At 36.2% G+C, this 23,517-nt stretch overlaps 8 protein-coding genes across 10 annotated transcripts; 3 read left to right on the top strand and 5 right to left on the bottom strand.

Annotated features, from left to right (window-relative positions):
• Positions 1-104: 104 nt before the first annotated feature.
• On the bottom strand, positions 105-3,045 carry CtsK1 (Cathepsin K1). Its single transcript, NM_001170617.1, has 7 exons — positions 2,987-3,045; positions 2,839-2,944; positions 1,449-1,930; positions 923-1,333; positions 641-876; positions 395-582; positions 105-344 (listed from the first exon to the last, which is right to left on the bottom strand). The coding sequence occupies exons 1-7, from the start codon at positions 3,033-3,035 to the stop codon at positions 158-160; spliced, it is 1,659 nt and encodes a 552-aa protein (NP_001164088.1). The 5' UTR covers positions 3,036-3,045; the 3' UTR covers positions 105-157.
• A 626-nt stretch (positions 3,046-3,671) lies between these two features.
• RpL23 (Ribosomal protein L23) lies at positions 3,672-4,521 on the bottom strand. The gene is made up of 3 exons (XM_969267.5): positions 4,381-4,521; positions 4,100-4,183; positions 3,672-4,052 (listed from the first exon to the last, which is right to left on the bottom strand). The coding sequence occupies exons 1-3, from the start codon at positions 4,391-4,393 to the stop codon at positions 3,727-3,729; spliced, it is 423 nt and encodes a 140-aa protein (XP_974360.1). The 5' UTR covers positions 4,394-4,521; the 3' UTR covers positions 3,672-3,726.
• LOC103313541 (metaxin-2) lies at positions 4,414-6,331 on the top strand. Of its 3 annotated transcripts, none has more exons than XM_015981216.2 (6): positions 4,414-4,530; positions 4,573-4,802; positions 4,852-4,894; positions 5,120-5,457; positions 5,505-5,746; positions 6,077-6,331. In XM_015981216.2, the coding sequence occupies exons 1-6, from the start codon at positions 4,497-4,499 to the stop codon at positions 6,237-6,239; spliced, it is 1,050 nt and encodes a 349-aa protein (XP_015836702.1). In that variant the 5' UTR covers positions 4,414-4,496; the 3' UTR covers positions 6,240-6,331. The 3 variants fall into 3 exon arrangements, with proteins under 3 accessions (XP_015836702.1, XP_015836703.1, XP_008195251.2); XM_015981217.2 differs by having other exon boundaries at positions 6,064-6,243; XM_008197029.2 differs by having other exon boundaries at positions 4,482-4,530; positions 4,585-4,802.
• On the bottom strand, positions 6,262-18,385 carry pio (piopio). The gene is made up of 8 exons (XM_969189.4): positions 18,088-18,385; positions 17,634-17,708; positions 16,168-16,216; positions 13,529-13,740; positions 11,220-11,362; positions 9,194-9,587; positions 7,439-7,594; positions 6,262-6,970 (listed from the first exon to the last, which is right to left on the bottom strand). Exons 1-8 carry the CDS (start codon positions 18,094-18,096, stop codon positions 6,770-6,772), a joined length of 1,239 nt encoding a protein of 412 aa, XP_974282.1. The 5' UTR covers positions 18,097-18,385; the 3' UTR covers positions 6,262-6,769.
• Positions 18,386-18,781: 396 nt separating this feature from the next.
• On the bottom strand, positions 18,782-20,115 carry Atf-2 (Activating transcription factor-2). The gene is made up of 2 exons (XM_064355684.1): positions 19,212-20,115; positions 18,782-19,161 (listed from the first exon to the last, which is right to left on the bottom strand). Exons 1-2 carry the CDS (start codon positions 20,113-20,115, stop codon positions 18,956-18,958), a joined length of 1,110 nt encoding a protein of 369 aa, XP_064211754.1. The 3' UTR covers positions 18,782-18,955.
• Positions 20,116-20,309: 194 nt separating this feature from the next.
• On the top strand, positions 20,310-21,025 carry Sdhaf3 (Succinate dehydrogenase assembly factor 3). Its single transcript, XM_008196974.3, has 2 exons — positions 20,310-20,483; positions 20,531-21,025. The coding sequence occupies exons 1-2, from the start codon at positions 20,310-20,312 to the stop codon at positions 20,690-20,692; spliced, it is 336 nt and encodes a 111-aa protein (XP_008195196.1). The 3' UTR covers positions 20,693-21,025.
• LOC663048 (glutathione S-transferase 1) lies at positions 20,839-21,886 on the bottom strand. The gene is made up of 4 exons (XM_969111.4): positions 21,642-21,886; positions 21,397-21,597; positions 21,074-21,241; positions 20,839-21,025 (listed from the first exon to the last, which is right to left on the bottom strand). The coding sequence occupies exons 1-4, from the start codon at positions 21,780-21,782 to the stop codon at positions 20,873-20,875; spliced, it is 663 nt and encodes a 220-aa protein (XP_974204.1). The 5' UTR covers positions 21,783-21,886; the 3' UTR covers positions 20,839-20,872.
• Positions 21,887-21,944: 58 nt separating this feature from the next.
• cpa (capping protein alpha) lies at positions 21,945-23,509 on the top strand. The gene is made up of 2 exons (XM_969086.5): positions 21,945-22,429; positions 22,587-23,509. The coding sequence occupies exons 1-2, from the start codon at positions 22,016-22,018 to the stop codon at positions 23,037-23,039; spliced, it is 867 nt and encodes a 288-aa protein (XP_974179.1). The 5' UTR covers positions 21,945-22,015; the 3' UTR covers positions 23,040-23,509.
• Positions 23,510-23,517: the final 8 nt, after the last annotated feature.

The raw sequence follows: 23,517 nt of genomic DNA, 5'->3' as shown, positions 1-23,517 counted from the left end.
TGTTTTAATTTAAATGTTAAAAAAAATAATAAAAAATGTGTATTCTGAGTTGGCAACAAAAAATCAATGATCATGTGACCCAATTTTTCAAAAAAAACACCAAATTTTTAAAGTAACCATTATTTATTAAACCAAATAAGACTCAGTCACAATTTTATTACATTGTTACGTAGGTTGGAGTTGTCATGACTCCGCAATTGTTGTCTTTGGACGACATTAGGATGTAGCCATCGTTGCCCCAATAATTCGACCAACTGTTTTTAACCAACCAGTAATTTTCACCATTTATGGTTCCATACCCAACTGCCAGAACGGCATGATCTAATTCGTCAATTTTATTACCACTGAAAAATTTTTTTCTTGAAAATATAACAATGGATAAATTAAAAATTACCATTTGGGTTCGTAATAAACCCCATTGGAGTAAAAACTGAAAGTGCGTTGACTAGCATCAATGGCCACACTAATAGGCCCATGTTTGAACAAAGCCAACCTCAAGGCATTTTCATCATTTGTTGTAACGTTAACATAACCGGTGATTTTGGCAACTTTTTGCACCTTATCTGCATGACAGTAACCGTCCTGTTAAAAAAATGCTCAGTGACCTTGAAAATTAAGTTGGCAAGACTCAATGACTCACTTGTCCCAAATAGGGGCCATAGGCCTCCTCAGTGGGGATACCACCATGTTTGAGCATCCATTGATATGCCCTGAAATCCTCACCCCCATCACAACCGTTATTTCCATACCCCCAAGAACAATCAACTAGAGCTTGTTGAGACAACCGGAAAAGTCGGCCCCCATTGTGCAAAAAAAGTGCCCCCTCGACTGTACCCACAGTTCCGAAACTCCAACACGAACCACAAACCGATTGATCTACGATTTAAAATACAAAACTGGAACTCACTTAATCAAAAAATACCTTTAACAGGTGTTACGGCCCCCAACAGCCTCCAGTCCCACTGATCGGGCAAATCCTCCTTATTTATGTTTTCATACGGGAAGGGGGCCCCACCGTTGTAGCCCCCCGAATAAGTGCGCCCTCGCAACGCCTTCAATTCGGTTGGGGTTTTATCAGCCAAGTGATTCACAGTCAGGGTGAACCCCCTATTTTGTCTGTTCATCGAATGGATAAATCGGACGTTTTGGCGGAAAATATCTTTACGCATGAGAGTTTCGGTTTTATTTTGGTAATTTTTGCCATGTTTTCGCGTAAATTTGCCAAATTCGAAATCAACATGGCCACTTTTTTCAGGTCTGATGAATTCAGCCATTGGGTTAAAAGTGTAAATGTGTTTGTCGCCAGGGCCCGGGAAGGCACTACATTTCATGTCTAAAAATTAATTTCGGTCAATTTAGTTTCAACAAGTAGCCATTGATTTCGAGGCAACAGTGTGTTGCAAAAATCACAGGCTACTCTGATTTAAACTATAAGGTTGGATAAGTACTTGAGTCAAATTTGAAGATGTCGTCCGGGATGGGGTCTGAGCTGAAGGAGTCATAATCGAGGTAGTAGTGGTCATAGTGACTCCCCAAAAGTGAATTAAAGCCCCTCATTTCGTATTTGACCGGAACGGCGATTTTTACTCCGGTGTTGTCCGGGTCGTCTTTGTAATACAGCCACATGGCGTATTTGTTGACTTTTTGGCCGATTGTTTGAGACAGGGCCCATTTTTCGGTTAGGACTCCGCTAATTGTCTCCTCTCCAGTACATTCAAAACCTGTGAGGTCAGGGAGAATGGATTGGGGCTCAATTGTGTTTTCTTCAGTTCCGTTGACTTGGAGACAGGTTCGGGAGTTGGTTTCGGTCTCTGTTGTCACAGGGGCTATTTTAAGGCTGCTGCCGTATGGCCCCTCTGTGGAGAGTTGGTAGGTTTTCACCATATCGCCGTAGTAGTCAATACGGGAGCGTTTCGATTGGCCATCGTACCTTGATTATTTATTTAAGAATATTTTTTACTAGTTTACTATTTTTTTTTTATTTGAAAGCCAAAAAGCAAAACAAAATGTTCTCAAAGTAGTGACAATTTGTGATTAGGTTTTCTTTTCAAATTAAAACCTATTTTTCTAGTTATAATAATTTATATATTAGGTTTTAAATTTATGTTTAATCGCTGACTTTTATATAACAGTTCAACTTCACTTTTCCACAAAAGTGAATAACAGTGCAACATAATTTCCTTGTTATTACCTAATTTATCCAGAGATGGAAAATTACAACTGTATTAGAGACAATTATCAAATTTATATGATTGAATACAGTAATTTCAATTGTTCATTTATGAGTCGACAAATTTGTTTGATACAGATCACAGGATGTAAGATTTTGAGATAGTTAATTGTCAAAGAGAAAACAATATTAATTAGCTTATCACAAAAATAACAATACAATAAGTGGTTTATTAAATCTAAGTTGTTTGTTAATGAATTTATCAACAACGTGACTATCAGTTTAAGATTACTTAAACTTCCTAAAAATGCGGAATGAGTTTATAATGAAAGAATGCCAAATTTTATTACCACAATAAGTTGAATACAATTTTTTGTTCTAGTTGGAAATTTGTAATACAATAGATAACATTGTATCGGTGATTTTTGTATTTTTTAATTCATACAAAACAACAATGCCTTCTGCGTAGTTGAAAGAAATTAAAAAAATATTGCGTAAGACAAAAACAAAATAACATTGTCCAAATTATTATTTAATTTTTTTCATCACTATTATTTTGCAAAGGAAAAGTTTATTGAGGGTTAAACACCTAAACTTCGAATAAATTAGTCATCTTGAACAGTACTGAAGTTCGGGCAACTGAGTTTATGAATTTTTAGGAAACTTACCAGGCGTAGAAAGGTTCCTCAATTTCAGCATAAGGGATGTAAAGAATGCCCTTGACCGTGTATGTGTTGCTCCAAGCCGGCGCTTTGTTGGAACAGTCCCCATAGACTACCAAAAAATGTACTGATAGTTTAAAAATTTGTTACTTACCTAGTGCCAAAAAACACGAAAAAATCACACTTTTAAATAACATTCTCATTTGGCGTCAAATCTCCAAATAAACAAATAGCCGATAAGAGGCCTCCTTTTAAAAACAACCCCCACGACCTATGAACTCAGCTGATAAGTGGCAGAAAGTTTCGATTGGAGTGAAGCGATTCGACAAAGAGGGGATGTGCAAATATGGACAAAACTGCTTACTGATTCGTCAATACGATTTCATCAGCGTTTTTAATTGATTTCAATCAGGAATAGGAGGCTCAAAAATTGTTTTAAGATCAGATCAATATTGGAAATGGATATTTTATGACGATTACAAGTCACTGAACTTTGCATTGTTGATGAATTTGCCGTTTTCATAACTGCTGTTTCAATGCCTGACAAAGCAGTAAACTGGCCCACATCTAATTTTAGAACCTAATCGTTTTTTTTTTAGTTTAGTTAGTTATACTAATTTTTAATTTTACTATTAAGTTTCACTTTTGTACTTAAGCATTGTTACTTTTACTGCTTCACAAATTTTGATTGCAATCATTTTCAGAGTAAAAGTGAGTTTATTTGGTTTAGCTGAATTATTTGCCTCACTACGTTTGGTAAAAATCAATGTTCAACTTAGCCGTAATTAACATAATTTGCTATTATCGCTTTAGTTATTTAAGGTTACTGAAAGTCGGTGTGGTAAAGACCGTTCTTTATTTTTTTACACTTTTTATAATAAAGGAAACATACAATCAGGCGATACTGCTCGCATTTGAGGCGATCCTGGGCCACAAGTCTGCACATTCCTTCGCCACAGGTCCTGTGATAGCCGACCCCTTCATTTCTCCTTTATTGTTCACAATGACCCCCGCATTGTCTTCAAAGTATATAAACACCCCATCCTTCCTTCTGAAGGGCTTCCGTTGCCTGATCACAACCGCAGGCATGACTTTCTTACGAAGTTCCGGTTTGCCCTTTTTCACAGTCGCTACGATCATATCGCCGGAACCAGCAGCCGGAAGACGGTTCAACCGACCGCCGATACCTTGCACAGCGATTACATACAAGTTTTTTGCTCCTAAAATCTAATTTTGTAAAACTGCAAACGAAAAAACCAAAACCCACCTGTGTTGTCAGCACAATTGATGACTGCACCGACGGGCAAACCCAGGGAAATCCTGAATTTGGCTCCCGCGGAACCACCACGTCCTGAAAATCAACGAAAACATGTTACCGCAAACATAACCTAAAAACGAAATAGCGCAATTTTAAGGACCATCCCCGAAAATATCTACACTAATTCATGCCGATTTTCACAGGGATTGCAACAAATAAAGTTTAAGGATACAAAAGTGAGGGATTATTGGTGATTTTTGCGGTTTTTTGGAGATTATTCGAGCACTCACCTCTCTTAGACATTTTGGATTTGGAAAAGAGCGGTTTATGCAACCGAGAACGCACGTCGATTGTTTGACATTTATTTAAATTTTGGCGGTAATGTCAAGCATTTTCCAAAAAAATAATGTTTGGTGATAATTGTGGCGACGATATTCAAAGTATTAACCCAATAGTGTGAGTTAGTGGTAACGCCCCCATAGACGTTGTTTTAGATATTGAAGAAGATGTGTGCCGTCAAACTTCGGACACTGAAGGCGAAATGTTGCCTTTGGATCAAATTGAGGATAATAACGTTAATATCACTGATTTGGACACATTATCCGTGTCTGATTTTCTAAATGATTTGGACTCCCAAAGTTCGCACAACACTTCACCAGTCAATGTTGATTCAGACGAAATTGACGAAGACATCGAGAGCCAAAATAAAAGGGTTTGTAGAAACGTAATTTCGGGACGTAAAACAATTCGCATGATTTAAGGAAATTGCATTAGCTGCAGTTTTGGAAAACTTGCACATATCCTGTAAGTTCAAATTTGTGGTAACTTCAGCGCCATTCGGTTGGCAGAGTTAATTGTAATAACTGTCAGTTTTTCGTGTTTATGTGCGTTTATTTAGTTAACAAAAAAGGTTTATTTCAAGTATAAACGTAGATTAGTTAGTATGGTTTTAGTCGATCGTATCCAAATAGAATTAGGGGGTAACTCACTATGTTTGTTACATAATTGTGACATAACCTCAAACTTTAGCCCAGGAGCCTTGGCCCAAAGACGTCAAACTCTTCCAACCCTACGAAATCGAGCAAATTCTATTGCCCGACAATGCCAACTGTTTGGCAGTGCAAGCTTTCCTCAAAATGTGCAATTTGGAGTTTCAAGTGGAGCCACGAGCAAATGCCGAAGCCATGTCCCCCTCAGGCAAAGTCCCCTTCATCAAAGCTGGGGCCTTTGTCGTATCTGAACTCGAACCGATCGTACAGTTTGTTAACAATAAGGGAATCACCCTAACTGATAAACTTGACCCCGAAATGAAATCTGACATGAGGGCCTACATGAGTTTGGTCCACAACGTTATGGAAGTTGCAGAAGTGAGTATTATTTTATTATTTTACGTTTCAAAATAACGTTCGCATAGTTGTACATTTGTTGGTGTGACAAAGAGACTTATAATGAAGTCACTAGTGTGCGATATGGGTCCATTTATCCATGGCCTTTAAACCATATTCAAAATAGGGTTAAGAGGGCACAAGTCATAAAAAAATTGAAGGTTTTGGGGTGGTATCAAAAAACAATGTCGGAGGTGTTCCAAGAGGTGGAGAATTGTTGTCAGGCTCTCACTGACAGGCTTGAGGACAAAGATTTTTTCTTTGGTGACAAGTATGCACACCTTTAATGAAGGAAGTTTTCCTTCACTTGGTTGATCGCATTGAAAATAAAAGGCCTATTGTTATTTCCATTGATACTTTGCTGAATGTGGTTTAAACCGATATAGCTTAATAATGTAAAAAGACTTAAATCACTTGGAAATAAAATTGAGATTTATTTTGGCGATATTTTTTTGCTTGTTTTATCCTTGCACTTGAGTGCATGTGAAAAGTTTCCAAATTGAATTATGGGTCTTATCACTTAAATAAGAAGCGAGTAACTAGGTGAAGGAAAATTTTCTTTATTGGGATAATAATTGTGTTTTAAAGGGTGGGATTTTAGACCAACAGAGCTTGATGCTTTAGTGTTTGGTCACCTTTTTACCATTTTGACGACTCCCTTGCCAAACAGCCACATTGCAAACATCGTCAGAAATTATCCAATTCTTATAAATTTAATCCAAAGGATTGAAAGGGACTACTTTAAACGAGAGACGAAACACTAGTCGTGTAAATAAAAGACAACAGTTTATTACTTTTATATTTATTTCCTGTTAAATTGAGATAAATGTAGATTAAAGCACCTTTCAGTTAATAATTGTTCGCTTTTTTCTAAGTTAAGCTAAAGGAGATCAAGAACCAGGGCAGCATTACAAATTTATGTACAAAAAATAACATGGTAATGCTGCTGTGATTCAAGATCGGAAAATACAAACAAGCAACGGCTTGGTTTGTATAAATTATTGAGATTGAGTTCAAATCGGGTGTTTCCCCCCGATTGAACATTGTATAAATAATCCCTCCACCGTCCCCTGTTATCATGACTATTATCTTAACCTATCGGAACTTGAGGTAAATTACTAGAGAAACAGACTGAGGCAAGTAATAATAAGTAATAATGGCAGTTGAAGATTTCATCTTGAACACCATTCGAAAAAAGACGGACGTTTAAAACTATATGAGCACTGAGCCTTTGAATGGCACACCTAAGCTAATTTTCGTTCGATAGAGTGATGGCAGTTAGTTATCGCTGACTTTAACTACTATGACTATAGGCAGTGTTGGTGTAAGGACCGCTGTAGATCGAACTGCCAGGGTTTGAGGAAGTCTTCTTCGAGCGTCTTCTCGCCAAAAGGCAGAGGATTGCAGCGATGACGCAAAGCATCAAAATCAGACCCGCTATACAAATTCCGATAGCGAAGCTGCGTTGCGAGATGCAGATGCTGTCCTCAGGTGTCTGCAAAAATTCAAATTTTGCCTTTCAATAGTCACAGTGAAAGTTCAAACAATGAGTAGTTTTTCAAGTGGAGATACGCATGACATTCACTTTTCATTATTTCTTATTAACACAGGAGATGAGATTTATCTTTCGTTTCCGTCAAATGATTGTCCAGGAAGTTGAACACATGATTTCGGAGGAAAATAATGAATAAACCGTTTGATCTCATTGACCGATTCGGCCGAAATTGCGCGACTTTTTTCCTCGTTAAATCTCACCGAAGGTCATTAAATTAAAATGACTCACGGTCGGAAGAAGCAAAAAACCACCGTTGTTTAGTGACTGCAACAGCGATCGGTTCGCTATTGTTGTTGTTTCATTGTACGAAAAAGGCGACAGACCGTTGTTTATTTTTTGATTGCAACCAAAATTGGCAATGCCTCCTGAGGCGATGTTCGTTCGAAGAAGATGTGGTAGGTAACTCACCTTCTCGCTAAAGACGGAATCCTCCTCCAAGCCGGCTTTGGCGAGGTCGTTAGCCTCATTGACATAAAGGCCGCTGTATACTTCGATAGTGGCAGGAGTCCCTTCGGTGGGGTCCGCTGCTTGTCTGCGCAACCTGTTCCCTCCGCAACTTGGTGGCTGAAAAAAAACACAAAAATCTAAATTCAGGAATTTTTTTAGTTGTGGATTTAAAATGGGAGTGGATCAACAGTTAATTGAAGTAATTCGTTGAATTCTAAAATTTACATACATTGCCTTGTAGGCGATAACATAGTATACTGTTAACAACTGACGTACTACAACTGTTGAATAATTTTTAATTAATTAAAATTTTTTTCTATTTTTTTTCCTGCTCGTATTTTAGATTTTATAAATCTGGCTCTAAATGTGTTTATTTGATAAACACTTCCACTGATACTGTTCATAAAAACTGAAGATAAAATCTGAAAATTTGTGCAAGATAATTCAAATGTATCTATCAACGGAAATAAGCAAATTCATTAGTCTATTAGTTGGCGATTACTAAGCCACGACAATTAACGCGTTCGTCGTATCTTAACACCAGCAAAAATATAAATATTATTAAATTGATAATTAATTTCCACGGAAGAGAATAATTTAGTTAAACATAACTTAGAGAGTATATCAGAAGTTTGTAAGAAATAGGGAATTAAACAGTAGGAAATGATTAAATAACTCACTTGTTGTTTTTAACAGTTTTCAATTTATTACAAATCTGTCCACTGAAAATTAACCGTTATTTGCAAAAACGCCAATTTTAACACGATGTGGCCCAAGTGTCATTTGAGGACACGCTGTGGATGCAATGGACCCTGACGCCCTCCCATTTAACCTTGGGTGCAGCGGCCATACACCTACAACCTGAACCTGATGGTTCTTCTCAAAGCGAACTTGGCTAACCTCAGTCAAGAGAGCTAACGGTAACGGATCTAAAATCTTTTGATTTGGTGTTTTTTTCAATTCGGATTTTGTGATCATGTGCTGAGAGAATTCCCAGCTGTGAAAAGCAATTAAAAGGAAATCAACGTATTCTTTCGGCAGGTCACGAATATCATTTACAGATGGACGTAACTGTTGTGGTTTATCTATCGAAAATACTAATCATAAAATCAATTTATGCAATAACTGCCAATTTTGGTTTCCTCTAAGTGGATTTCGTAAATAGTAGAACTTTCGTTTTTTGAGAGAAAATTAAAATTCAATATGCTCATGTTTCGTAAGATTATAATAATGCAAATAAACACATTTGGTTGCTTTTATAGTTAATATCTTCCTACACGACTAAAATAATTTCTCGTCTGGCTTTATTGGTTTTATCCTTAACAGGTTTAGTGACAGCCTCCATGTCTACGAATTTGTAGGATTTAGTGTTGAATATTAAGTCTTGATGATACATAATTATTTATTTATTCTAAAATAAAATTTCAACTCGTTTTTTCAGAAATTCTAAGACTTTGAGCAAGTCGTAGAGCATAACATCAAATTAACTCTTTAATCTAGGTTTTGCTTCTTTTAAGAGACAAACACAAAGAGAAAAGTTGTGGAGCAACTTGAAAAGTCTGCATTTTTAATTAATTGGTAATTGGTTATTTACGAGTATCCTCTCACTTTTTATTCAGTAAAATTGTTTTTTTGTACAAAAAAGACACTTTCTATTAAAAAACACACTTGTCCTGTTCCTTTTTATTGCAAAATAAATAAGTCAAGGCTACTTACGGAAATATCGCACCCTCCATCAGCCTTCAGACACAACTTGACGTTGCATTGGTAGTAAACCGAGGCGGTATATGGGAACTTGTGCGCCTGAAACTGCACCGAAGCTTTCGTCTTGTCCTCCGAATACTGAAACTTGCCCATAATTTCAGCATCCAAAGGACAGCCTTCGTCATTAATCAGTTTCTGTTCGCCCCAGCCTAGCCCATCTCTGACCAAACAATCCGTAACACGTATTCCGTACGTGTCTTGCTCGTCCAAAGTAATGACAAGTGTTAAAGGGTCACCGATTTTCACGTTCTCGGCAACTTCCTTGTACGAAGGGTCTCCTGAAAAGATTTTCATGCTGCAGCCCGGCATGGGGGCCAGTGCTGTGATTGGATCTGCAGCCATCAAACTGAAAGAAAAATCAGTTTTCTTTACGGACTTTCTTGAGATTGTAATAATGTTAAAACGTGTGAAAAAAAAAACAGGGAACAAAGGAAGTGGCAGTTGAAAGTAAAGGAAAACTGTCATAAATTATCATAATATGTATTGGTTGGCTGCAGCTACAAACATTCAAACTCTTATCTCCGGTCGGAGATTTTGCATACAGCATGGGCGTAAAGGTCATAAAATCGAGTCCGCGTATTTCCATATCCACACTATCTGTTTTGTTTTTTATCACTGAATTTATTACCCACCGTTGTTACAATTAAGCCAAGAATTCGCATAAAATATCATTTATTAAACATCGTCTCACTTTGCAGCAATTTCAGCTCATCCGGTATTAAACTAAGTATGTGAACTTCAAATCATCAATCGAAAACTGTTTATACAATTATTTTAATTAGAGACAACATTATGCAAATCATGAACATTGAACTGATTTCCGAGCAATCATCAAGGCTGTGTGTTTCATTTTGTCAGATTTTTCATTGACTTGTAAAAATAAACAATATTTTCACAGGTTGTTGACAGACAGAATAAACTATTTTGTAATAATATTTGCTGAAAGTACTGCTTACTTTACCGTCCTTATATAGGCATAAAATGGGTAGAAACTCAGTTGGTCAGACTCACAGCTGCTTTTCTGAATTATTCAATCAATGCTTAATTGAATAATTTATAATTAATTGTTATAATAATTAATAATTATTGGGTTTTGTTAAAATTGGTTTCCAGAAATGTTTTAACGCAAAAATTGTAAATAGTTTAACAAAACCAGAAAGAAAAACTTGATTTTTGGTCTAAAAACGTATTTTAATCCTTCGGTGATTCTTCATCGAGTTTTGGGGTAATTTTTTTAAAAAGAAACATAGTTTTTACCTCAACAAGACTCGAAGAAGGCTAAAATACTACTGTTTTTAATGAAATTTTGCGAAATAGATATAGATAACATAATTTTGGATTTAATTGATCTATTAGAGTGAAATTTCGGAAAAAAACAGTCAAGATTTTAGCTTTAAAACGTGCTTAAATTCTCAAAGTCTAGAAATAACATTACTTTTGACCAAAATTTATTGTTTGTTGTAAAAAGTTCTTGTAAAGTAAAAAAAAGCGTTTTTTGGAAACAAAACGAACTAAGTATTTAATTATTTCGACAAAATACCTCGATTTTTGGCTTTTAATCGTAATCTAATCGTACAGAATTAGTCAAAAATGAAGATAAGCACACATAACACAATTTATTTGAAAAACGAGTCAACGTTATAAATAAATTATCGAAGACGCAATTTTCGTAATTCACATGATACTAGGCGTTTTATTACGAAAGGTAAAGCAGTAAACCAAAAATAAAAAATTTCCTAATGAACTAAGTGAAACGTTAAAGGTTTTTAAATGTTGCAATTATACTTAAGAAACGAAATTATTAAAAGAGTTACTTCATGTTCGTAGTCTATGATGATGCAAATTCTTTAACTTATAAAAATGAGAGATGCGAAAATTTATGCGAAAAGGATGAGGAAATTCTTTGCAGAAAAATGGTTGTACATTTACTACTCGAAACGAGATTCCAGTGATTCCACGCTTCATGAAAAATACTTACTCAACCTTGAGGGAATCATTCGTGATGGTGTTATTCCTGGTGTTGTAGCGACACCGGATATGGAAACCTCTCCCTTGGTTGGTGACCAGCTTGAGATGGGGTTGCACAACGATGGTATTAAAATATTCAATACCACCATCATCCTGCAATTAAAATAAGATGATATAATGATCACAAAAAGACTGAATGATGTCATGCAACAAACAACCTCAAGGTAACTTAACCCATGCAATCATCTTTCCAGTACTGTTATTAATTAAATATTGTCATTATGGGCAGGTGAACGCACTGCCAAAAAAGCCTCTCATTTATTACTGTCCCTAGAGAAAGTGACTAATGATCACAGCAGAAACCAAACGGGACTTAAAACTGGAAAAAATTAAGAAGCAGTGCTCCTACGTGTCCAACCCACAATTAAAAAACGAATTTGTGTTTTTGTGAAGGTCGTCGTGGGCTTTGCAAAGGTCAAGAAAACCCACGATTTTGTCAAAATTTTCACGTTTTGTGTGCATTTGCAAAATTAGAAAGTACTGCTCTATTACAAATGGATTTAGTGACTGTATAATTGTGACGTAATCATAATTGTCCTTTAATAACCGCTATTGAGCCCCAACTTCACGGTTTGAGTTGGCACCTCTTAATTAAATGCCAGACTAACCCGGACTTTGTGACGTATTATTTAGTCCCACATGACTCCATTCCAACTAAGGACGTGACCACACCTTTACCAAGATAACCAAGTCAAGTAGCATTGTTATCCCTTAACTCGTTTTTTAGACACTTTCACTTGTGATATAATTTTGGCGGTGGTAACCTTTAAAAGCCGAGACCGGTTCGTCTTCTCGCGATTTTTCGCCTTGTTCCAATCAAATTTCTGTTTGCGTTTGTGTGATAATTTGCATAACTTTCTCTGCGGTTTAACTTTTTCCCAATTATATAAGAAAGAACCATATGTTGTTTATTATGATTAAGTGCGATTGATTGTAATGTAGCAGCTGTTACCATAAAACTTCAAGGTTCTGGCCTCTTTACTACGAGACATATAAGTCCACGCAATAACATTTGGTACATCATGTTACGTGTGAACACCTACTGCGAAGTTTTTGATTTTTTTATTAATTCATGTCGTTTCCAGCAACGGTTCAGTAAGAAGTTCCATCTCGTTGAGGTGCGGAACCGATGAATTAGTTTTTTAGCACGTTGACAATAATTGATGGAGCACTTGACCGAGTCCGATCGAGTTTTCAATCAATTTGGAATTTCTTGTATCAACTTTTTTTCTATTTGCTGAAACTGGCAAAATGTGTAATTTGTGCGTTTACGAATCCTGTTGACGGTGCCAATTAAGTTGTATAGGATATAAAATTCTAGGTTACGTAAATGTGCAAAATTTCAGTTCATTCGGACAATAGGAACACTTTCAATTTTGGCTCGAAAAACGAAGTAAATTAACCAAAACAACATAAAATTCAAGCAAATTTTGTGATTTTTCAGCCAGTTTTAGCGAAAAAACTTAACCATACGAAAAAAAAATTACAATTGATTTCGGCCTAATTTAGTGGCTGTAAAATTATTATTATTATTTAGTCACAAGAAAGTAAGAATTCTTACCTGTTATAGAAAAATATAGAAACCGCATTTTAAAGTTTTAAGTTTAAAATTTTTTGGCTCATTTTTGAATAAATTTCTTTAAAAACGCGCCACTGTTCGTAACATTATAGTCGAAAAAGTTGTTTTGACTTGAAAAACTATGTATTTTGGACAGCTCACAGGCAATTCCTAACGACTCTCAACTTCTGCTTACGGAATTATTATTATTAACCACTTAAATTCCGCAATTTACTCGATTTGAAGTTAAAGTCAAAGTTCACACTTTTAATTTTCTAATCGCTGGCCTCGGGAGGCTCTCCTGTTAGATTCGTGTCAACACTTGAAAAATCGACGGCCGTTATGTGAGCACGCCAGCTCATTAAAACAATCGTTGCGTAAAAATGTAAAGACAATAAAGGAAAGTGTTGAAATTATAGCTTAATCACGTATACTTAACTGTACTGTTTTGTGTACAGAAACGGTCAATTTGTCGTTTTCTCATGGGGAGTTCCCGTTACGTTTAATAAAACGCTTCAATTATTTCCCGGATAGGGACTTTATGGGCACGCGTCATCGAATCCTCCGTTATCTATCGGCAATTTCCATACTAATCCGACCTTCAATCGTGACAATATAACGAATGCTCGCGGTTTTATATGTCAAGTTGAGCACGAGTGCATCGGTGCACATTACCAGCTATTTTTTTCCCAATTTCTTACCAATTCCGTGCTCATGGTGTTGCACCCTCTCAAAGGCAGGTTGTACTTGATGGGGGAGGGCCGCTGGACCCACTCTCCCATGCAAGAACTGTTCTTCGACAAACCTCTAGGATAGATCATGCCGTTGAATCGGCCCGATTTTGTGTTGATATTGACTACGATTTCGTCGCTGTTGCATTCCACACGTACATCCGATGCCACTTCCGGTGCGTCTGCAAGAACAACGACTCTATAACTGGACATGAAGATATAATTATTATTCGGGAGAGGTCTTTAGTTCGTTGGTTGTAGTGTGCGTACAATTCGATTTCCTCTCATTGTTTCGGAGATTCATTCAGCAGGAAAAGTTTTCCTGTTGATTCCGACACAATAAAGAAGACAAACTACGGTTTTCTCTTTAGATAGCTTTGCTTTCGAAAACACTATTTGCAAAGAATCGTCCTTTAAAGAAAATTTGCACGAATGTGAAGATTTTTTTTTCAGTTGTCTGCTATACCGTATAATTTTTTTATTTTTCTTTATAAACTTAAAGACATATTGAGAGATGAAACAACGGGAAATAGTCAGAAAGAAGATCGTCAGAAGAAATAACATCACATTTTTATAGAGAATATTAAAAGGAAGAAACTACAAAAAATTGCTATTAATATGTAACTATAGTTACATTATTTAATAATTTTTAGAGTTTTGGAGCAAATTAGAGTTCCTATGTGGGGATTTTTATTTTTTTGTTATTTGGCATTTTCAACAGTGAAGTATTATCCGTTCACGATTGTTTTAAATTCTCAGCAGTCGTAGATATAGTTTTGTTAGGTTGGCCTCAGGTCCTGTCAGGTACTGTCTTTATGACGTTGTTTTGTCAAAAATTGGCTGTTTTCAGTTCTACTGCTTATTAATTTAAAATGTCGAAAATAATTTCTGTTGATAACAAAGTGTGTATCAAAAGATGCTTTGAAGGATGCAAGAAAGACAGACTCGACTTTTTTAACTAATGATAATGAGTAGAATAACAATAAAAAACGTATTCAATTATTAATTCAAAAAACGAAGCAAACTGACAACAGTCCTTGGTTGTCATCAGTTATAACCCAAAATAAATTTCTTATGACAACTCACAGTACTGCCAAATAAAATGTCAGATTTTCATAGATAGTCCGAATTTAAAACAATCGTGAACGGTGTATATGTTTCAACTTATGTATTTAATATTAAAATAAATATCGACAAATTTCAGAAATGTGAACATTAATATTTGTAGGTATTAAATTATTTTCTTGTTTTAAATAGTAATCGCAAAATTCCTACGATTCCTACGTTCCGGGTTAAATTTAAATTGTGTTTTCGTAAAGAAAAACAAATTAATTCAAAAAAGTAGAAGCGACCATTTTATTCCGATCTTAGGCGAAATCGCGTTCTTTGAGAAAGACCGGTTCTAAATTCATTGGTGTTTCATTTGTCCCAGAAATGAGTAATTGACCAATAAAAACATAAAAATCACCTCGTACTTGTTTAACTGGTGCACAAAAAATTGCAAGACGATTGAAGCGTTTGTCATTGGATATGAGGTGGGAGATTGCACTCCCAACTGTAAAACAGACCAATCACAAGGCGATTAAAACTGAGCAAAAAGTTGTTGCTTGATTATTTTGTAAATGTCGGCCAAACCATTTGGAATTTCGCCGTTTTTGAAGAAAATTTCAAGTTTTCTATTACACTTGGGTTCAAAAGACGTGGACAAATTATGGATTGATTTGTTTTTGATAAGAACTACAATCTTTTTTGACACAAATAAAATTTTCGACTTTTTAAAATCGGGTCTCTGTGAATTATATCATTAAAGTTACAGTTATGTTTTTAAGTAAAATCAACGATTGAGAAGCATTTAATCAATCATCATGTTATTTTCAGTAGAGCAGTAAAATTGAATGTTTGTAAAGATTTAAAAATTACTAAAATTAGCCTCCAACCGAATCATTAAAAAATTCCTCAAAACAATAGTCAATTATTTGAATAACTGCTTTTTAATGAAGTTCCGTTTCCTAATGATGAAAAAATGAGCGAATTTCAATGACAGGGTCCGTTATATTTTTTAATTGGAAGAGTTTCCGGTGGTGCAAAGTGGATTTTTCAGTCTTAATCAAAGCGAAGTAAGGGGAAAATTTCACTTTGTGCCGAGAAAAGTCTCGTCGTGGTCGTAAATAAAAAGTGAAAACAACGCTTTGCACAAGATGTCCAATACAGTCTCCAGATCAAATAATTAATATCTCGTGACCCCAATTTTACTTTCGGTTTCCATGCATAAATAAGACATTTCTAAAAGGTTTAAAATTGCAACTTACGAAACTCTATACACAAGATTCGATTCGCTCTTGTGTTGGTTACAAGCTATTATTATGTTTGAAAAATTGGACTGGTACGTAAGTAATGTAAATCTTGAGGTCAACAAAACAGCGAAATAGTTTGTTGGTAAAAAGATGATGGTAGTTAACGTCAAGGCGCAACTCGAGGCCATGTTTGGCATTATAATAATCATCTTCCATCTAACCTTAGACTCGGTCGAGTCGTTGGAGAGATAACTGAATATAGGTTTAATTTATGGTCGCATCACGATTGCATTTTTCTTTTCTACAAGTACTTACTCGTTGTGACGGGTATATTGGCAGCATTGACAGTGAAATGCGAGAAGACCTGCAAAAGAAAATCAATCTAATTTGTTTGCATAAATTAATTGGTTGTTATGAAAGTAAGAGACAGTTGATTAAGAGTATGACAGAGTCGCGTTCACTTACGAGTACTTTCTTCTTTTTAGTGCTTGATTATGATTGCGTGATAGATGTTTTAATAAGAAATGTTATTATGATGAAGAGATATTATGTGGGTTATTAAACTGCAATTAACGATGAAAATTACTAAAGAATTAATTTTCAAGGGAAAATTTATGGCCACTAAGACGTTCGTGTAAATTTCAATTGGATTTTCATGTTTTTGCAATCAGTACTTGCTAAATACGGCAATTAGAATGATTAAAATACACCCGTTAAAACCACTTTCAGTAATTGCAAGAAGACAGAAATTCTTTTGACAAGAATAAATATTCGATTCATGTGAAATAAGGCGGAATTGAGCAGGTGATAAAGTTCCGCTTTCAGAAAGCAACACATTGTTGGTTGCCCTTCTAATATTGTTATACAATTTTCTTAATGTTACATTTACGTAATTACGACACGAAAAAATTCTGTATTCGAAATTACGAACAATATTTTTTTTATAAAACCTTTATTCAATTTTTGTTCCAAAAAAGTAGTACATAGATATAGTGAAAAATACTTTTAACAGATTGACTCTGTAGGTATTCAAGATGTTTAAAAAAAACCGATTGAACATCCTTTTATAAATTCTGTACGAAATGAAGCATAATAATTTCTTGAAATAACTACTTTCAGTCAATTATTAAATAACTTCTGTGAATATTTATAGGTAGGTAAGATAAAAATTTATTGTACAGCTGGTTTAAAATTTTGGCGAAACTATTTATTGGTTGCACTTATTTTTTTTTATTAAAAAACACTTAAAAATGCCTATTCAAAAAATGTATTAAGACAGAAATCGCATTTTTTAAATTATTAAACAAAAAAGTGGGTCCTTTACTTAATAAAATCTTGACAGATTTTATTTATTGTTACCATTCTGCAAACCAATCTTTTAATGTAGGTAGGTTGTAACTTGTCATGCAATAGCAAGTTGCCTTTACCTATTTCTACATAATCTTTGATCTAACTCGTTTTGTAATCAGATAACCTTTAAATTTGAGGCGCCTACAGTGTTATAAATAAATGTTTTTGAAGAGAAGTAGCTACAGATTTTTTTTTTAATAAAACAAGAGCCTTCAATTATATTTAATGATAAACGGTTATTATTAGCTCAGTGGCGCCGTTTCTTCGACTCGATTTCCAATTCAAAAACCAGCCTTGAGAAATAACAGACTAAAAAAATGACGTAATTCCTGTAACATTCTGTATGCATTAAACAAGTTTTCTTTATGATAAAAAAGATGATATCAGGTATAAGCCGGCAAGGATGCCAACCTAAAATTACACCAACTCACCAGAAGGACACAGACGAGTTGAAGGTGAGACGGTGTTAGGCCAACATGTATCGGACGGTTCGCTCTCATTGTTTTCTGAAAGAAATAGAAAGTGGTCACCATAAATCAAGCTGTAAAAACTCTATATAGAGTATTATAGACCATCACATTGTATAGGTACTACTAGAAATAGCTTCGTAATTATTTTTTTTATGCCATCTTCTAACTACTGTACTATTGTTAAATGTTAAACCAGCAATTAAGTATTTTAACTGTTTTACCGATTTTTTGCGTGGCTGGCAAGGTCGCAAATAAAAGTTCTGACCTTGCCTCACCTACGAGCGATTTTTATTTTAGAAATGCAGTCTGGAAACTCCAAATTCATCAAACATTACACAAGTCGAAATTAATTAATTGCTCAACGAGAGAACATGCGTTCGTGTCGTAACGTCTCGTTGAAGTCACCGTTTCTCACCTTATTCATCGTCGAATAAACGGACGGAGAGTCGGCAAAATATCACAGAGAGTGGCGTTAAATAAATAACCTAAGATCAGTCTCCACAACACTTATTATTTATTTTCACCTGTTCATGATTCACTTCACTCGGAAAATCGAACAATATCACTTCTAAGACCGGCGGGGAAAACGCGACTTGTTTTTTACATAGTTATTGTGGTGCATGTCTTGAATACGCCCCCTAGAGGTTGTCGGAGACTTGCCCCGACTTTACTTTCGAACTTGCTGGCTGAGGACTGACTCAAGTCAAAATCACCATTCTTCAGGTTCGTTGAAACGAAAGGAAAAGCGGACGAGGATTGGTGGACGACAGTTCACGAGATTGGGTTTCGGTCAAGATCGGGTGTTTAATTCTGTATAATTAAGAGTGCTGTCGCACGCCTACACAGGGTTTTTTCTAAATTTGGGTTCTTAGAACCTTTTAAAATGCGCATTGTTGATGGGATTCAAAAAATTAAGTTGGCAGGAATGTAGGTAAATTAGGCGAGCAATTGACGCGTTTCGCGGCTGAAGACTGCCTTCTCGCCAATTAATTAGAATTTTAATTAGGAAAAATTCTGAAAAAAAGCACCCGCTCATGAGATAAACAAAAAAGGCAGCTCTACCATTTCGTGGCCAAAGTTAAAATTCCGCAGGTTTAAATAAAACACCATTATTTATTTAATATTTATTTTTTACAAAATGTTTTTAAAAAAGTAGACTTTACTTCTTGCATCATAATTATATCACAATTGTTATACCAGCGTAAGACTTAACTAAAAAACACATAATTCATTTAAGTAGTTAATAGTAGTAGGTATTACAACTAACATAAATCTAAAACAACCTATTTATCTGGCATCAGAGACAATGCCAAAGGTGCCAAAGGCCCCACCAACTGCAAATACACCGGCTTTTGCACAATTAGTGCAGTATCCTGAGCCAGAGGCACCGGCTTTATGGGGATTTTTTTAGGTGTTTTCTGCGCATCTTCAGGCGGCTTCTCTTTTCGTGGGGGCGGTTTAGAGTTGAGAATTTCTTCGATCTTTTTAACTAAAAAAAACAACAACATGTTCAAGTCACCTAAAAATGGGATTAATTACCGAAAGCGGTGTCTTCAGAAGCATTTTCCTTTTTGTGTTTTACGAGGAGTTCCTTCAAGGCGTAAATTTTATGCTTGTAGTCTTGATTTTCCCCATATAGTTTCGCATTGTCACTTTTGAGCGTTTTCATCTCTTCTTCCATTTTCTTGCGTTGGATTTGTTTGCGTTTTCGGCAGCGGATTTGTGCCGCTCGGTTCATCTCTCGCACCTTCTCTCTCTCATCGTCTGTGTCCTTACTGGACGTTTTCCGTCTCCGTCTTTTAACACTTGTAGTTTTTTCAGGAGTTGGTGGCCGTTTTTCACTTTCTTTAGTAACTTGAAGCTTTTCTAACGGCACTGGAGTGATAATTAATGAAGACTTTCCTTTATTTTTTATCGTCTCTTTTAATTTATCTTTCAAGTTAATTTGCTTGTCTTGTTCTTTCTTCGGACTCAACTTCTCGATAGTGATGGTTAGATCATTCTCACTCGAACTGGGGCTTTCAGGGACCGATTCCACCCGACTTATACAAATATCATTAAACTGAATCGACTGATTATCCGAATATTTCACGCTTGAACTTTCAACATTGAGAAGAATGTGAGGAGTGTGAAGAGTATCATCATTGGAGGCAGCTTCAGGTATATGTAAAGTTCCCGCTTTTGCGGACTCTATCGCTTTTTTGAACGTCTCATCAAACGGATTCACATTTTGCAAGTCTTGGAACAGACCCACCTCCTCACAATTCCGGATAAATCGTGTTGGAGTTGGAGTTTGGTCAGCTTCTGCGTTTTTGTTGGCCAAACCCAAGTTTAAAACCATGTCGTGTTTTTTGTGGTGCCAGTTCAAGTGGTCTTCATTCGCAAATGTCATTTCACAACCCGCAATCGTGCAAGCAAACGGTTTTTGCCCGTCGTTCATCATTCACAAAAACTGGTTTTTAACACAATGCGGGCGTTAACAGTACATTATTTTGCTTCAAATCGAATTAATATCGTTTGGTCGCTGCTAGGTTTGAGGTTATATTTACGTCAAATGTCAATGTCAAAACCTGTGGTCAAAACTGTCAATTTCGAGTTATGGTTAGGTTTTTTTAATTTTTGAAAAATTCGTATCTAATGGCAAATTCGCATTTGCAAAGAGTGAGAATTTTGTATAAAACTATTCTAAAACTGCATTGTGGACTTCCGAACGAGTTAAAAGTTTTAGGAACAAATTACGTCAGAGAAGAGTTCAAAAGGCACAAAAAGTGCAACGTTCAGGAGGCTGAAGTTTTTATGAAAGAGTGGACGGTAAAAACTAGCGAGATCGGGAGCAATTTTTTAGGTTCTAATTTTAGAACTATGCTATAACACTTGCTGAACAGCTAGGTTTGAGAGGGCCCCAAACAGGAAGCTCTCTTGGTGCTAATTTGAGTAAGAGTGACCTCGAGAAATTTAAGGATGATCAGATCTATCAGTTGTATGAATTATTGGAAGCTGCGAGGACTAGCAAGAATTAAAATAGCGTGATCAAGGTGGCCTGTGAGGGAAATTAAGTTGGCAACGACTGATCACAGTTGCCAACTAATTTGGGATTTTTCCCAATTAGAAACTAGTCATTTCTTGACTTTTAGTTATTTTTTTCTAAATAAATAAAAGAAAAAAGTTTTAAAAAATAAGTCATTTTATTTATAGAAAAATTATATTTGTCCTGGTGCTAATTTGCTTCGGACCGCTTTGCCAAATTGCTCGGCTCCTGCCTGGTTTGCCTCGCCATAATCAGGGATAGTTAAGGCACATCGAGCAAGCCATGAAGCCACATTTGAATATGGTGTAATGTCCCAACCAACAGCCTTAAAAAATAATTAACAAATTCCAAAAAAAAGTTCAAGAAAACTTACAACAATGCTGGAAACTGAAGCTACTAACGAACAATCGGCCACTGTAAGCTTATCGCCTGCAACAAAACTATTTCCTTCGAGAAAAATATCGAGGAATCCCAGAGCTTCATCAAGGGCGGTTTTGTGCTCATCCAGGATCTCATCTTCACCCAAAAACAACACTGGGAACTAGAAAATTAAAAAATTTTTTGGTTTAGACGAGCAACAGTTACTATCGTTACGTGACTAGTTGCTATGGTAACAGTGAAAAACTAATAGGTGGCGCCACATTAGAGTAACTTAGCTAGAGAAAACTAAAATTTCTTTTTGGGTGAATAACATACACAAATTTGGCGAATTCTTGGGTACAAAGTGCCACAGTCGAAGTACAGCCGTTGGTCAACTAATGCTTTCTCTTTGGGGTCTGTGGGGTAAAGTGTGTCGTCTTTTCCGTGGGTTTTTGCGAGATAAGGCCCAATGGCATGGCTGTCCCACACTGTGAAGTCCCCATCTACTAACGTGGGAACGGTGTGTTGTGGGTTAACCTGTAGAATTTGTTAAACTGTGGCAGAAAATTATAACCTAGTACCTTGACAAAGTCGGGTTTGAGTTGTTCTTTTGCGAACAAATCGACAATTTGGACGTCGACTTTCACACCAACGGCTTTGGCACTCAGGAGGGCCGCTCTTGAGGGCGCACTTGGCGGAAAATGGTACAGAGTTAAAGCCATTTGGTAGAAAAAACGAAAGTAAGCCAATGAACTCTTGTGTTTGAAATTTGGGGTCTTTGTACTTTTGGGGATTGTTGGCAACCGTGTTGGGTCGAATTTTGCATCGGACCAGGTGCATTGTTGGTGTGAAATGCGGTATTTGTGTTTGTTACTCCACTGGGCTAGTGTGATAGAGGGCGCAGTGGTGGTGACGTGCTGGCAGCCGGCTCTCGATTAATCAACCCAACCTAAAAATGGCGTCTGACGGTGATGAGATCATAACTGATCAAGAAAAAGTGCGAATAGCGTCCGATTTTATTCTTCATTCGCCTCCAGGGGAATTTAACGAAGTGTTTAACGATGTGCGGAAGCTCTTGAATAACGACGATCTGCTCAAGGAAGGTGCCAGTGGGGCGTTTGCCCAGTATAACAAGGATCAACTCACTCCGGTGAAAATCGAAAATGCCGAACATTTGGTGCTAATCACAGAATACAACGACTTAGGAAATAACAGGTTTTTCGATCCAAGGAGTAAGCAGAGTTTCAAGTACGACCATTTGAGGAAAGAGGCCTCCGACTATCAGCCCTACACGCCAGACCCGCAAGCGGAGCCCTGGAGGGCTGCCCTAGATAACGAGTTCATGCACTACACCAAGAACCACTACAAGGTAATTTCTGTTCAAAATTGTCAAAAATAAGTTGCAGTTTTTTAAATAGGAAATAATTCTAATTGCACAAACTATATTTGTTTTATTTTTTCTCATATCATTAACTTTTCAAATTTGAATTTTTACGTTTTGTTAGGTGTATTTTTTGCATTTTCAGGACGGCGTTTGCACTGTAGTAGGTCGTAGCCAACCTGGCAGTAGCATAACCTTGACTGCCTGTATTGAAGACCACCAATTCCAGCCAAAAAATTTCTGGAACGGTAGATGGCGATCCCAATGGTCTGTGACCCTTAACAATCCAACTGCAGAAATTCGAGGTATCCTCAAGGTGCAAGTGCACTATTACGAGGAAGGCAATGTCCAACTTGTCAGTTCAAAGGAAATCCGCGAAACGGTTCCGGTGTCAAACGAAGTGCAAACAGCCAAAGAAATTGTGCAACTGATTGAAGACGCCGAAAATCTATACCAAACTGCAATTTCGGACAACTACCAGACAATGTCTGACACCACGTTCAAGGCACTGAGACGTTTGTTGCCAGTAACACGCACAAAAATTGAGTGGAACAAGATTGTGTCATATAGTATTGGAAAAGAACTGAAGACGCAGTGATGACTGAGCTAAGTGAAATGTTATTGCAGTTATTGCAGTGGTTTGTACATACGGCTAAATTTTGTTAAGTTTTAACCATCGGGGATAGCCAAATTTAGTCCAATTGCATTTTACTTGGTAGACCAGTATTATTTATTTACATCCTATTTTTTAAACTGCAGGTTTTTTATTAGAGTTTATCTATCCCTGTTACGGAATGTGCAATAATGCTCAGCACAGGAACTTCGGCTTCGTCATGTAATTATTTTATACTTATATCAAACTGTACAATAATACCCATTTCCTATCAACTTACTTTGTCATTTTATTTGTTACTTTTGTATGTTGTAACCTAGAACTTATACCAGTGTGATGAATAGAATTGGTTAAGTCACTATTGCTGCCCGCAAATTGGAAATAATTTATATCTTGTTACAGTCGACATTGTATGGGTTATTTTTAAATAAAAATTATTGGAACTACTTTTCGAACACTTGTC

Source organism: Tribolium castaneum, chromosome 3 (assembly GCF_031307605.1).
Source record: "Tribolium castaneum strain GA2 chromosome 3, icTriCast1.1, whole genome shotgun sequence".
In the NCBI taxonomy this organism is placed as follows: Eukaryota; Metazoa; Arthropoda; class Insecta; order Coleoptera; family Tenebrionidae; genus Tribolium; species Tribolium castaneum.
The sequence above is the reverse complement of the archived record's forward strand: the minus strand, read 5'-3'. Positions and strand labels throughout refer to the sequence as shown.